A 16082-nucleotide genomic window follows, 5' to 3' on the forward strand; every position below is an offset into this window, starting at 1 on the left:
CTTTATTTTGATTACTGGTTTATATATTTATTGCGTATGGCTACACGTGCATTGCACGTGCATGCTTACTAGTGATTAGATAAGTATGATGTTACCATCTATATTACTCTCATTGTGGGTAGTCTCCGAGTGCTCATCGGGGCAAGACCCGTTTGCATACTATCATAAAGTGAGTGTTCCTACATTTATACGAGTGTCTGCGTTTGCACATTTTTTTTTCTAAGAAAAAAGGCTTATGGTCACTCCACACCATCAGATTACTAGTCACCAGCAAAAAAAAAAATCCACTAAGCATGAAACATGGCAAAATCATTTATCTATGATGAAAGAAATGGGATCATCCTCCAAATAATAAGTAAGCAACCAAAAATGCTCGGTGTCGATGTATTTCTCTTTTGTAGGCACGAACCAGTGCCCTCCGGATCCAAAAAAAAATTAAAAGAAAAAGGTAACAACAACACAGGGAAAGAATGAATCAACAGCCGAGCATTCCGACGAACGGGACGGGAGTCGGGAGGCATTGATCGTCACGAAGGGTAGAGCGCCAAGAACTTGGGCGACAAGCACGGCGAGCTCCTCCAGATCCTGGAGTGCAGCTTGAGCACCTCGTGCGCCTTCTCTTTGGTCTTGACCCCGCACAGCTCGGACCGCAGCGCCAGGCACAGCTTGCCCACGACGCCGGCGTGCGCCATCTCCTGCAGCACGGCCGGCGTCGCTGCGTGCCGCGCGACGGACCTCAGCACGCGCACCGCCCGCTCGCTGGCCGCATCCGACACCCGCAGCACCTTCTTGCCCACCACGGCCACCCCCGCCGCGTGCGCCACCAGCTCCGCGCGCCCCTCGGCGCACGTGCACAGCCGGTCCAGCACGGCCAGCGCGAGCTCGCAGACCCGCCGCTCGGGCTCGTCCAGCAGCAGCTCCACGAGCGCCGGCACCGCGCCCGCGCCGACGATCTTGACGCGGTTCCGGCCGTACGGGCAGAGCGCGGAGAGCGCGTGGAGCGCCGCCTTGGTGGCGCGCGTCGAGACGCGGTCGCGGACCACGCGGATCACCTCGGCGAGGAGCTCCTGGTTCAGCCCGATCACCCAGGCCGGCACGGAGACGTCGGCCAGGGACCTCACGAGCCGCACGGCCTGCGCCCTCGACTGCAGGTTGGACGAGCGGAGCACGGCCGTCAGGGACTCCGCCAGGTTGCCGTGCCTGGACACAACGCGGACCAGCTCCTGCTCCGGGATCCGGAGCGACGCGAGGACCCCGACGGCCTCCTCCCGCGCCGTGGAGCAAGCGCTGGCGCCGGTGAGGACACGAGACAGCGCGTCGAAGACGCCATCCTGGGACTCCAGCATTGCCCTGGTGTCCTCGCACTCGGCCACCAACTCCCCCAGCTTCCTGAGCGCGCCGACCTGGGCCGCGGCGGCGTCGGAGAGCAGCGACGCGAGCTCGTCGCGGCGCACGGGCCTGAGCGCGGCCACCTCCCCCTCGACGTCGGAGCCGGGGGAGACGGACGCGACCCAGGAGCCGATGAGGCGGCGGAGGGTGTGGTTGGGCGTGAGCTGGAGCTCCGGCTCGAGCGGCTGGCGCGTGACGGGGCAGGTGCGCTGGCTGGCGCTGCACGCGGCCGGCGCAGCGGACGCGGCGAGCCAGCGCGAGATGGCGGCGCGGTCGTAGGAGATGCCGGTGGGCAGTGTCACCGGGTCGCGCATGAGCTGCAGCGAGATCGGGCAGAGGAAGTAGGACGGCACCTCGGCCGGGGGCGCGCCCGGCGCCGCCATGGCTGCTGCCATCTTCTCCGGAGCTGATTAGCTCGCCCGGCCGCAACAGGTTAGACGCGTCCGACGAAATGCGCCGCGGGTTGACGAAGTGCCTGTGGGGGCGCCGGAGCGGGATATATAGCAAGCCGGTCGGTGGCCCGTGGCCGGTGCGCGCGCGTCGGCAAGCTGGAGCTCTAGTTTATTCGCGCTAGCTAGCGATCTGTGGGTTTTGGAAGAAGAAGTTGGAACGAAGAAGACCAGCGGGGGTTGCGGAGGCAGCTATTGCCTCCGGATTATTTTAAGGCGTCGGGATTCGTCGTGAGTGGTGGCGTTCACATGCATCGCATCACATGGCTGCCCTTTGTTTACTGGTCGCTCGCGGCTCGGGTCAGAGCGGAGCCACATTTGCGTGCTAGCCCCTCGCTTGTATCGAAATTGCAAACCAGGCCCGTCATTACTCCTGCATTTGACATTTTGGATAGTTGACTTTGCGGGGCGTGGGTGCGTTAGCGTCGCGGTAGCTGGGTTTCTCCTCTCGCTTCTTCGCTTCTCCGGTCTTCACCTTCACGTTGGAAAAGTAGGCGACGGTTGTGAAACATGTGGCGGCGATAGATAGATGGCAGCTCCCGCGGTGGCCTCACTTTTCCTTCATGCTGATCATGGGAAGTAACTTATACTAGTGTCATGTATATGATATTAGTTTAAGGGCCTGTTTGGTTTCAAATAAATCATCAATTTATAAGTCGAAAAATGAAAAAAGTGACTTATTTTGCCAAACAGACCCAACTTATAAGTCACCCCAACTTATAAGTCATAAGTTGCTCCACCCCAACTTAAAACTTATAAGTCGCTCCTTTTTGCATAGGTCCCATCACATTTACATAAAAAATAAGGTAGGAAGGTGTGCTCAGATGACTTATAAGTCAGGTGACAACCAAACAGACGTGACTTATAAGTCACTGGTTTTAAGTCACCTGACTTATAAGTCAGTGACTTATTAAAACCAAATAGGCCCTAAATTACTATCTTTATAGTGCAAAGTAACATAGTACTAGTGCCATAGATGACTTCATTTATTATCTTGTAGACTCATCTTTTCTCAGAAAGCGCTATGTTACAGTAACACCTCTCTCCTTATTAACTACATGTCATATAAGCAAATTTTTTTTGAAGTGCGTTATGTTACTATCTAAATTACTTTCACTATGATTAGCCTCATAGCCGCGAGCTAGGTTTGAGTGGCGAGGTGCATGTGCAAGCTGATCCAGTCCTACCGAGTTGGCTGTAGCACGATCTTAACGTTTGACATGCCACCGTATTGCTTGGCGCAGATCCCCCGAGAGAGTTCCATCCGTAACCGTAAGCTCCTATCGGTATCTCAAAAAACTCCCATCGGTAGTTCCAATTTTGCCGGAAAGCCCCCCATGCGTGTGGTGTTCCTGAAATGTGTACAAGCTCAGGCCCCTTTGCGCAAAGGGAGCCTGCATGGGACGGGATGTGATTGGCAGCTTGGCAGCGTGGGGAGGCTCGATCGAACGGTTGACCCTGGAAAATTGCAGGGGTTAACAAATTTGTACGAATGCGCAGGGGCGTAGGGAATCGCGCTGTCCCTGCTCTGTGAGCCGTGTTGTTAATGTTCAGATCTCTGACCCTGCTGGGCGGTGCCATGTTCTGGCTATTGAGATGTGCGCGCCGCGGCGAGCTTGGAGGAGGTGCCGCCATCCCATAGGCTTTGACCACCTAATTCTGACTTGTTTAATGCTTCACCTGATCGATCTGAAAATATGATGATCTGCTCCAACCTGTCACGCTGAGTTTTCTAAGCCCCGCGCCTTCAGAATCTTTCCGTGGATCCCTCTTTCAATGGCTACGATCTATCTTTTCTTATATGGATGTCGACGTTGAATTCTTTTAGAGAAGGGTTATACAGTCTTATCTTTTATCCTAAACCTTTTTTACATATTTGGTTCTCAAAAGTTGTCGTTCTAGAGGCTGTTTAGTTTGAGACTAAATTTGCCTAAGGTTGCCATATCTAAGGTTAGGCAAATTTGACCAATTTGGATGGGTGTTTGGTTCAATCCACACCTTAGGCAAGCCACACTAGGGTCCCACACCTTAGGCATTTTCATAGGCTTGCCAACTTGTAGTTCTCATTTTGAAAAACTAACCTTAGCCAAGTGTGGCAACATTGAATGGCAAAGTGTTACATGGTTAGGCCTAGAACTAAACAGCCAGGAACTAAAGATCGGAAGGCCAAATGACTCAATCTTTTGATAGGAGGGGCCAAACAATACTAATGCATGTATTTTTGCCTAAATTTTACACTGTTCATGTACAAACTAGCGGTCGGGGGAGGGGGGGGGGGGGGGGGGGGAGGCCCCTGCTGGTCCCCCATGTCTCCACCAGTACAAACTATATCTTTTGGATTGATACTTGGAAACCATTCCTACAAATTACTTTTAAAAGTAATACCATTAACACAAATTTGTTTAGTTTATGATATGTTGTGATTAGATTGGCGCTTAATTAGTAGCATTTTGCCACCATATTGACTTTTTTTAACCATGCAAGGTACAAAATGTATGTTGTATCCTTTGCTTATGAATTGGTGATGTATAGATGCCACCCATATAGGCGAATAGTAGTTGAATTCCACGATAACCAAAAGCATTAGGTTGATACTCACTGGGTGACGTGGTTGTGCCTCAGCAGACTATTTTGTTGTTGCGCTGCATTTGAACTTGTTGTGTGAACATAATGGTTGCTTTATTTATAAAAGGCGGGGCGAAAACCTATTTCAGAGTAGTTATTTGTGCACTTGTTATGTGTGTCCTACTAAGGTAGATTAGTTTACTCGATGTTTCCCAAAACGAAATGGTTGAATCCCACGAAATGATGATCTATCGTATAGATCAATGCTCAACTTCTGCTGGAACTTGACACCTGAATCTAGCTGGACAACGAATTATTTGATATTCCATGTTGTTGGTTCCAATCTAAACACACATAACAAGAAATGCCAGCTGACCAAACTGTTATACTATAATAGCAGTTTCATCTACAGTTTTGCAAAATCTGGGGGCACATACAGTTTACGAGAAATAAATCTAGCACTCTTTATGTTTTTGTATACAAGGCCACTTCATTTTCGTGTCAAACTTTGACTTTTAATTTTGTTTGACAAAATATAAGTTATATGTCATCATAAATATATCATCGGAAAGTTTTTTAAAATGTGCATCCGCTGGCATATTTTTTATGGCATATAACTTATGTTTTTGTTGATAAAATTAATGTCAAAAGTTATTAGACATAAAAATATGCAGTGTCTTTGTATACAAAAATGGAGCGAGTACTCCCTATGGTAGATATCATCTCATATACCACACTCCCATCCATTTATTCACGGCTGCTATCAGAACAGGGTGTTGATACTACATGACTCTTTGTGGTTAAGCTAGCATATGCACGAACGAATGTATCATTCCGGCTTACATTGCACTCCAGATCCGTGCAGTCCGGATCCAAGTACATTTGCATCATGTCAACGATAATACTATTCAAGAGACCTCGTCCCCGACGTTCCCATGAAAAGAAGGGTTTGAATTGCTAACCAAGATTCTTCCATCTAATTAAATTGAAGTTTGTCAACCAATTTCCAGCCTAATTAATAGTTGTGGTTCTGCTAGCTACTATAGTGTCCACTACTACCTCCTCTCGAGTTTATATGTTTGCGTGTACCCCTAGATCGACAATTTAACTACTTAATTGACGACTTTATTTATGATGTGGAGTATCATAAATTAGTATCATGCATGGTGCACAGTATTATATGTTAATTTCATAGATTACTTTATTTATTGTTATGCAAGACACTTAGTAGCACATCATTTAATATAATACAGTATCATATCATAATACTCACCCATTCTTTTTTTCATTTAGTTATATGTCACCGTATCTAAATTGCTTAGTTGACGTGCATGATACTTCATATGATACTCCCACTACGACCAGCCTAATTTGAGTTACAAAGCTTGACTTTGACCAAAGCTAATACACGGACTAAATAAAAACGGAGGGAGTATATCACAAAACTTATATGATTATAAAATTCAAACATATTACTTTTAAATATATATATATATGTGTGTGTGTGTGTGTGTGTGTGTGTGTGTGTGTGTGTGTGTGTGTGTGTGTGTGTGTGTGTGTTGCGATATAGTACAATTCATACTATTGCATTGGTAAATTAACAACCTAGAGGCATGCGGAGGACATATAACTGAAAATGCCTGTCCGGGTTGACTTTGGGAGCGATGCTGGCGCGAACGGTTCTTCTCAGCTCCATGTGGTGGTGGATGCAAGTGCCTGTCCAACGCCAACGTCGTTTACTTTCTGCCTTTTCCATGGTCCGAGTCCGACTGGGAGAACGCCTGCATGGTACTCCACGTTGGACGGCCGGGCCAATGCATGCACGGCTGCCGTGAGAACGCGCGCGGAGAGCTGACCTTTTGGGCTCTCGCCATCGCCAGCGACTGCTCGACAGTTCCAGCACATGTGAAAAACTCTCGCTGCTCGTGCGCCTCGAACGCCTTGAGCTCGCTCGGCAGAAAGGGCTGACCGGTCTACTGCGTGCTCGTTTAAGCGCGTCGCCGTCTGGATGGGCCAGCCGGACCGGACCGGACCGGTGCGCGTCGGTGCTCGATCGATGTGATGGTGGCCGCACCGCGGGCGCTCATAATTCCGCAGGCACGAAATTTCTAGATTTCGAGTATATTTATATGCTATACTGGTGTGTGAGGTTGATGCGTGGATATGTATTGATATTCCTGGATCGAAATACGACCCGATGCCATTAGAAAATAAGGTAAATGTTGAATACTTCGCGGGATTGTTTAGTGATGGAGCGTATACGTGGTTCCAATTATGGAGGGGGCAATGACAAATGATACACACGTCCCGGGAAGAGAGAAAGAGTCGTTGGTTCAGCCTTGTGGCTGGCTTTCCCATTTATTTGGAGTCAATTCATCCTTTTCTTTTCTCTGCTTTCTTTAGCTCATCTATAAGGTCCTTTTTAATGCTTCAAGGTGTATTGGTGCTAAGGGTGTCACATAGACATAAAATGATGTGACAAATCAATTACAAAGAAGAGAAAGCATTATGCTAACCCTAGAAGGAAACAATGCCAAACACATGAACCTATGCAAAATGAGTATCAACCGAGAGTTTAGGTGTTATAGAATTAAATAAAGGAGTTTATGTGCTAAACAATTAAATGAGTACAAAATAGGTATGCACTGGAAAGATTAATTGCTAAAGTATTAAATGCACTTAACACCTCATCTAAGCACCAATGCATTGAAAGATGCCTAAGATTGAGACGATTGCCCCTGCTCTTGAGCTCATCTTCACTGCCATCACGATGACAAAGCTAGCTTTTCACGAGGTTCATCCGGGTGGCGTGATTGTTCCCTTAGGCCAACTCTAACCGATCCCTAATTCGATCTCCAGTTTTCCTACTCTATGTGGCATCCAGCTGATCCCCTAAACCGAATAAAGGAGGATAATTTATCCTCTGCCGCCTATCCGATCCCTAAATATACTTCGTCTGGAGGAGGCCGAGAATAAATTTTCTTCACACAAAGGCCTCCTTGTGGGCGGACGGCGACTCGCGTGAAGCTTCCTTGTCGACGGTGGTGGCCTCCGACCTCGTCGCTAACCTCACATCCCCCCTGCTGCTTCGTCTCCCTTCCTTAGATCGCTGCTCCGTCGCCCTCGTCACTAGCAGGCCTCGCCTCCGACCACTGCTCTGTCGCCCTTCCTCTCCTGAGACGATGCGTCTGTCCCCTTCCTCCCCCGAGCCATTGCATCACCGAGCAGGGCCGCCGCCGGTTCCGCGAGCCCATGCTGCTCTTTCGGGCGCGCACGCGAGGAGACTCGCCACAGGACGCAACCGAAGCCGCCCTCACTAAGACATGTCGCCTCGTCGTAGTCCGTGGTGCTCCTGATGTTGTTGGTGTGGCTCCTCTTGCAGCACATCGGCGATCCTTGGGTCGTGGTGGCGTGGTTGATGCCGAGGATGGCAGCAGCAACAACATCAGAACAAGGGCGACGACAGTGGCATCAACAAGATGACAACAACGGCCATTTGTGGCGACGACCAGCGACCAGCAGGGGAAGTGCCATGGTGGCCTGCATCTCCAGCACATCCCGGCCGAGGGCTTCCACGGGTGGCTCTACAACGACCCCAACGCCTCCCTCCATCCTTGCCGAGCACGAACGCGACGGTGAACGCCAGCATTTTCGACGTGGTCACCATCGTCACAGACACACATAGTAGATGTTCGACGAGATGCATAGACCATTTAAGTTTACTCCACTAAATTTAGGAGTTCGGCTAGGTCCGACGGAAACTTAGTGGAGTAAATATACTTCACTAAGGTTTACTCAGCCGGATCCCCCGCTATTTTTAGGGGATCGGTTAAAAATGCCCTTAACGATACAACATCCCCAACCAGTGGAGCGGGTTTCAGGCTGCACACGCAACCAGTGGAGCATCCATTTTATGTTTCAAATAGTATTCTTAACTACTAGTCTGTAGTTAATCTCTGACAACCAGGGCATGCTCGGATAGCAAGGGCAGTTAGGCCACTACCCGAACCGAAAGTACGGGTGGCTCAGCCATAGTCGTATGAAAGAGCGTGTGCCTGATAGCTTGAATAGAGCCTGATGGCATGGCATGGGCAAAAGGACGGGTTGACTCGGGGAACCCCAACTCGGAACACCCAAGTAATGACACAATGGGGCAACCAATCGACAAAGCCACCTCCAAAGGCTGTTTTTTGGCTTATATTTTACTCCATCCATTCTTAAGTATAAGTATTTTTAGAGATTCCAATAAGAGACTACATACAGAGCAAAATGAGTGAATCTACACTCTAAAATATGTCTTTAAAATTAAAGACTTATATTTAGAAACAGAGGGAGTAGTTTCCATTCGTTCATTCGCATTTGATCATCTATATCATTCCCATGTGTGTTATTATTCATGATAATGGATTTTGGGGATGATCTATAGAACAAATATTTGTTAGACGTGTGATGACCCACAAGTATAGGGGATCAATCGTAGTCCTTTCGATAAGTAAGAGTGTCGAACCCAACGAGGAGCAGAAGGAAATGACAATTGGTTTTCAACAAGGTGTTCTCTGCAAGCATTGAAATTGTCGGTAACAAATAGTTTGATAGCAAGATAATTTGTAACGAGCAAGTAATGGTAATGGTAAATAAAGTGAAGCAAGGTAGCCCAATCCTTTTGTGGCAAAGGACATGCCAAAACGGTCTCTTATGATAGGCAAAGAGTTCTTGAGGGTACACAGGAATTTCATCTAGTCACTTTCATCATGTTGGTTTGATTCGTGTTCGCTACTTTGATAATTTGATATGTGGGTGAACCGGTGCTTAGGTGTTTTTCTTACTTGAACAAACCTTCTACTTATGATTAACCCCCTCACAAGTATCCGCAACTATGAGAAAAGTATTAAGATAAAATCTAACCATCGCATTAAACTTTTGGATCCAAATCAGTCCCTTACGAAGTAGCGCATAAACTAGGGTTTAAGCTTTTGTCACTCTAGCAACCCATCATCTAATAACTATTCCACAATGCATTCCCTTAGGCCCTAATAAGGTGAAGTTTCATGTAGTCGACATTCACATGACACCACTAAGGGAATCACAACATACATATCATAAAAATATCGAACACATATCAAGTTCACATGATTACTTACAACAAGATTTCTCCTGCGACCTCAAGAACAAAAGTAACTACTCACAAATGATAATCATGATCAAGATCAGAGGGGTATTAAGTAGCATAATGGATCTGAACATTTAATCTTCCACCAAATAAACCATATAATAATCGACTACAAGATGTAACCAACACTACTAGTCACCCACAATTACCAATCTAAGGTTTCAGTACAAAGATTGAACACAAGAGATGAACTAGGGTTTGAGATGAGATAGTGTTGTTGAATATGTTGATGGAGATTGCCCTCCCTAAGATGGGAGAGTTGTTGGTGATGATGATGACGATGATTTCCCCCTCTGAGGGGAAGTTCCCCCGGCGGAATCGCTCCGCCGCAGGGCAAAAGTGCTCCCGCCCAAGTTCGGCCTCGAGACGACGACTCTTCATCCCGAAAGTCCTCTCCTTATTTTTTTCTAGGTCAAAATGACTTATATACCGGAAGATGGGCACCAGAGGTGGGCCGAGGAGGGCACAATCCACCAGGGCGCGCCTGGGGGCCCTGGCGCGCCCAGGCGGGTTGTGCCCACCTGGTGGGCTCCCTCTGATAGTTATTTGCTTCAATAATTATTAAATATTCCATAAAAAATCTCTATGAAGTTTCAGCTCATTTGGAGATATGTAGAATAGGTAACTCTGACGTAGCTTTTTCAGGTCAAGAATTCCAGCTGTCGGCATTCTCCCTCTTTGTGTAAACCTTACATATTATGAGAGAAAAGGCATTAGAATTACTCCATAAAGCATTATTATGCAAAAAACATTATAAATAACAGTAGGATAACATGATGCAAAATGGATGTATCAACTCCACAAAGCTTAGACCTCGCTTCTCCTCAAGCGAAAAGCGAAATCGAAAAACATGTCCACATGCTTAGAGAGAGAGGTGTCGATAAAAACAAAATACAGACATAGAAGCATCAGGTATATTATTATAACAACAACAAAATTTATTATGGAACTTTTATCACATAACTTTTATCATAAACTTCTCATGAACAAGTAACAATTCATCACAACATCGAAGTATAAAGCATAAACTCTATTGAAAACCAACAAACTATGTTCTGAGTCAACTTTGCAACCACAATTTATCATCTTTTCAGGAAGGGTCACGTATCGGAGCCTTTTGGCAAGTCCACATACTCAACCATCATATAGTCTTCTATAATTGCTAATACTCACCGCATACACATTAGCAAAAAGTTTCAACCAGACACAAAGAAAGACAGGGGCTTATAGTTTCGCCTCCCAACGTATTCACCTCAATGGTGATGTCAACAATAATAACTCATGTCCACCCATATCCAACTGGATATATGTGCCTAGATCTTTCCTCACCACATGGTGCTTACCAAAAGAGAAAATAAAAATTAATAGGGAAGAATAGTTTTACTCTTGCATAAAAGTAAAAAATAAAAGTAAAAGATACGCCCTTCGCAGAAGGAAGCAGAGGTTGCCATGCGCTTTTTGGTTGTATGCTCAATCTCTTAATGCAAGCGAATGTCACGTTATATTGCCCCTTGTGGTAGCAACTTTTATTATGCAGTCTATCGCCTTTATTTTTTTGCCATCACAAGTTCGTACAACGCTCAATTTTCTCTTACACTAAATGATCTAACACATTTAGAAGCAATTTTTATTGCCTTTTTGCACCGATAACAACTTACGTGAAGGATCTTACTCAACCCATAGGTAGGTATGGTGGACTCTCAAAATAAAATTTGGGTTTAAGGGTTTTTGGATGCACAAGTAGTATCTCTACATAATGCAGAATTTTTGGCTAGCAAAGATAGGGAGCAAGCACCACATGTTAAAGGATCCATGGCAATATAACTTCTATGTGAATATGAACAAGCATAAATCATTACGTTGTCTTCCTTGTCCAATGTCAACAATTTTGGCAATATAATATTTTGATGGGGGCTCAAAATCATGAAAGATGTCCAAGATAGTATATTTGCATGTGAATCTTCTCTTCCCTTATTAATTCTTTCATGAATTGCATCATTGACCAATGTTATGTTTGTCAATCTCCAATAAATTTTACTACTTATACTCTTCCTTATGTGATGTCATTACTTACCATAAGATTAGTATATGATGTTTTCCATTTATTTCCTTTGTTTTTATTGGAATATGAAATTAAATAAAGCAAAACTCAAACTAAACTTTATTATATATCTCGCACACAATTGCAACGAAAGATCAGTAAGCAAGCACTCAAAAAGAAAGGATCGAACTAAACTTTTATTCAACTAAATCAAAAGGTAACTAAGGATCAAACTCAAATAGATAAAGGCAAAGATAGTGGTGGTGATACGTGATTGCTCTCTGACTATAGCGCCAGAAAAGCTCATGTCTGCTAGGACTACGTTGGTATTTCTCCAAAGAGGAAGGATGATGCAGCACAGCGACAGTAGGTATTTCCCTCAGTGAAGAAACCAAGGTTATCGAACCAGTAGGAGAACCAAGCAACACAAGGTAAACAACACCTACACACAAATAACAACACCTCGCAACCCGACGTGTTAAAGGGGTTGTCAATCCCTTTCGGGTAATGATGCCAGTTGTAGTATATTGGAATAATAGATCACAAATAAAATAAATTGCATCAAAGTATTTTTGTATTTTTTGGCTTAATAGATCTGAATAAAAATGCAAAGGAAAAGTAGATCGCAAGTAAATATATGAGGAAGAAGACCCAGGGGACGTAGGTTTCACTAGTGGCTTCTCTCGAGAAAGATAGCAAACAGTGGGTAAACAAATTACTGTTGGGTAATTGATAGAACCTCAAATAATTATGACAATATCCAGGCAATAATCATTACATAAGCATCACGTCCAAGATTAGTAGACCGACTCCTGCCTGCATCTACTACTATTACTCCACACATTGACCGCTATCCAGCATGCATCTAGTGTATTAAGTTCATGGAAAACGAAGTAATGCAATTAGAATGATGACATGATGTAGACAAGATCCGTTTATCTATTGTGTAGATATATATCCTGTCTTTTTATCCTTAGTAGCAACGATACATACGTGTCGGTTCCCTTTTCTATCACTGGGATCAAGCACCGTAAGATCGAACCCACTACCGAGCACCTCTTCCCATTGCAAGATAAATAGATCAATTTGGCCAAACAAAACCCAAATATCGAAGAAGAAATACGAGGCTATAAGAGATCATGCATATAAGATATCAAAGAAACTCAAATAACTTTCATGGATATAAAAAGATATGACTAATCATAAACTCAAAGTTCATCAGATCCCAACAAACACACCACAAAAAGAGTTACATCATATGGATATCCAAGAGACCATTGTATTGAGAATCAAGAGAGAGAGAGAGATGAAGCCATCTAGCTACTAACTACGGACCCTAAGGTCTACAAAGAACCACTCACGCATCATCGGAGAGGCACCAATGGAGGTGGTGAACCCCATCCGAGATGGTGTCTAGATTGGATCTGGTGGTTCTGGACTCTGTGGCGGCTGGATGAATATTTCGTTGAATCCCCTAGGGTTTTGGGAATATTTGGGTATTTATAGAGCAAAGAGGCGGTCCGGAGGGCACCTGAGGTGGGCACAACTCACCAGGGCACGTCTGGGCCTCCTAGCGTGCCCTGGTGGGTTGTCCCCTCCTCGGGACTCCCCCAGGCGCAACCAGGGCCCAACTTGTTCCTTCCGCTCCATAAAAAATCTCCGTAAAGTTTCGTGGCATTTGGACTCCGTTTGATATTGATTTTCTGCGATGTAAAAAACACGGAAAAACAGGAACTGGCACTTGGCACCATGTCAATAGGTTAGTACCAAAAAATGATATAAAATGACTATAAAATGATTACAAAACATCCAAGATTGATAATATAACAACACGGAACAATCAAAAATTATAGATACGTTGGAGACGTATCAGCATCAGCTTAACTCCTACTCGTCCTCGAGTAGGTAAGTGAAAAAAACAGAATTTTTGATGTGGAGTGCTGTTTAACATGTCATATCATATTTTTTCCTTTATAGCATGGACAATTGGACTTTTTATGTGATTCAAAGCAATAGTCTAGTGTTGACATAATAATTTAGATACTCAAGCATATCAACAAGCAACCATGTCTTTCAAAATATCAATGCTAAAATAAGTTATCCCTACAAAATTATATAGTCTTCTCATGCTCTGTCTTCTTAACACAAAGTATTTATCATGCACAACCCCGATGACAAGCCGAGCAATTGGTTCATACTTTTTAACGCGCTTCAGCTTTTTCAACTATTACACAATACATGAGCGCAAGCCATGGATATAGCACTACAGGTGGAATAGAGTATGATGATAGGGGAAAATATAGAGAAGACAAAAAAGTAAGAAAGTCTCACATCGATGCGGCTAACCAACGGGCTATGGAGATGCCCATCAATCGATATCAACGTGAGGAGTAGGGATTGCCATGCAACGAATGCACTAAAAGCTATAAGTGTATGAAAGCTCAATATGAAAACTAAGTGGGTGTGCATCTAATCCTATAATGAAAAATTCCCACTAGTATATGAAAGTGACAACATAGGAGACTCTCCATATGAAAAACATGGTGCTACTTTGAAGCACAAGTGTGGTAAAAGATACTAGCAATGCCCTTCTCTCTTTGTTAATTTTTTTTCCTTTTTCTTTTTCTCTCATTGTCCAGAGTGTCATCCCGACTTGTGGGGGAATCGTAGTCTCCATCATCCTTTCCTCTCTGGGGCACTGCTCTAAACATGAATAATGATGATCATCACACTTCTATTTACTTATAACTCAAAAGAAATAAAAATTAAAACTCGATACCTATGACAAAATATGACTCTATATAAATGCCCTTGGCATGTACCAGGATGTGCAATGATCTAGCGTGACATGTATGAAAATAATGAATGGTGGATGAGCCACAAACACTATGTCAGCTATATGATTGTAACCCTCGATGCGGCTATATCTCCCACGTGTCGAAGCACGACTTAGAGGCATAACCGCATTGAAAGCAATGTCGCAAGTGAGGTAATCTTCGCAAACAACCCATGTAATACATAAGGGAAAAGAGATACATAGTTGGCTTACAATCGCCACTTCACACAATTACATGAATAAAGCATTACATCAACCAGATACAATCAAGGTCCAACTACGGAACCAAAATAAAAGAAGAACCCCAAATGCGACAAGGTCCCCGATTGACCCCAACTAGGGTCCACTACTGATCAACTAGAACGAGACAACACAAAGGACAAGATCTTCATCGAGCTCCTCCTGAGCTTGGTTGCGTCAACTGCACGGTCTCGTCAGCACCTGCAAGCTGGTTTTGGAAGTATCTGTGAGCCACGGGGACTCAACAATCTCGCACCCTCGCGATCAAGACTATTTAAGCTTATGGGTAAGGTAAAGGTATGAGGTGGAGCTGCAGCAAGCGACTAACATATATGGTGGCTAACATATTCGCAAAAGAGAGCGAGAAGAGAAGGCAAACCACGAAGAAGAACTATGATCAAGAAGTGATCCTAGAACAACCTACGTCGAACATAACTCCAACACCGTGTTCACTCCCGGACACCGCTGGAAAGAGACCATCATGGTTACACACGCAGTTGACTCATTTTAAATAAGTTAAGGTTCAAGTTATCTACAACCGGACATTAACAAATTCCCATCTGCCCATAACCGCGGGCACGACTTTCGAAAGTTCAAATCCCTGCAGGGGTGTCCCAACTTAGCCCATGACAAGCTCTCACGGTCAACGAAGGAATAGACCTCCTCCCGAGACATTCCGATCAGACTCGGTATCCCGGTTCCTCAAGACATCCTCGACAATGGTAAAACAAGTCCAGCAAGACCGCCCGATGCGCCGACATCCTGATAGGAGCCGCACATATCTCGTTCTCAGGGCAACACCGGATGAGCGCTCCATACAACTAAAACCAGCCCTCAAGTTTCCCCGAGGTGGCGCTGCAAAGGACTCTAGTTCGGACCAACACTTAGACAAGCATTGGCCGGGGGGGGGGTTAAAATAAAGATGACCCTCGGGATGCGCGACTCCCAAGGGAAAAAGGCTAGGTGGCGAATGGTAAAACCAAGGTTGGGCCTTGCTGGAGGAGTTTTATTCAAAGCGAACTGTCAAGGGGTTCCCATTATAACCCAACCGCGTAAGGAACGCAAAATCCGGGAACATAACACCGATATGACGGAAACTAGGGCGGCAAGAGTGGAACAAAACACCAGGCATAAGGCCGAGCCTTCCACCCTTTACCAAGTATATAGATGCATTAATTAAATAAGATATATTGTGATATCTCAACAAGTAAAACAATGTTCCAACAAGGAACAACATCTCCGTGTTCCAACAAGGAACAAACTTCAATCTTCACCTGCAACTAACAACGCTATAAGAGGGGCTGAGCAAAGCGGTACATAGCCAATCAACGGTTTGCTAGGACAAGGTGGGTTAGAGGCTTGGTTCAACGATATGGGAGGCATGATAAGCAA

General features: G+C 45.0%; 1 protein-coding gene across 1 annotated transcript; it reads right to left on the reverse strand.

The window, feature by feature from the left end:
* Positions 1 to 356: 356 nt before the first annotated feature.
* LOC125548884 (E3 ubiquitin-protein ligase PUB23) lies at positions 357 to 2089 on the reverse strand. Its single transcript, XM_048712408.2, has one exon. It carries the CDS (start codon positions 1782 to 1784, stop codon positions 528 to 530), a length of 1257 nt encoding a protein of 418 aa, XP_048568365.1. The 5' UTR covers positions 1785 to 2089; the 3' UTR covers positions 357 to 527.
* Positions 2090 to 16082: the final 13993 nt, after the last annotated feature.

This window comes from Triticum urartu, chromosome 3A (genome assembly GCF_056163025.1).
Source record: "Triticum urartu cultivar PI428250 chromosome 3A, HENAU_Tu73, whole genome shotgun sequence".
In the NCBI taxonomy this organism is placed as follows: Eukaryota; Viridiplantae; Streptophyta; class Magnoliopsida; order Poales; family Poaceae; genus Triticum; species Triticum urartu.

Excerpts from the sequence above, each read along its gene's own strand:
- LOC125548884 (XM_048712408.2), bottom strand. The coding sequence starts at position 1,784 with ATGGCAGCAGCCATGGCGGCGCCGGGCGCGCCCCCGGCCGAGGTGCCG.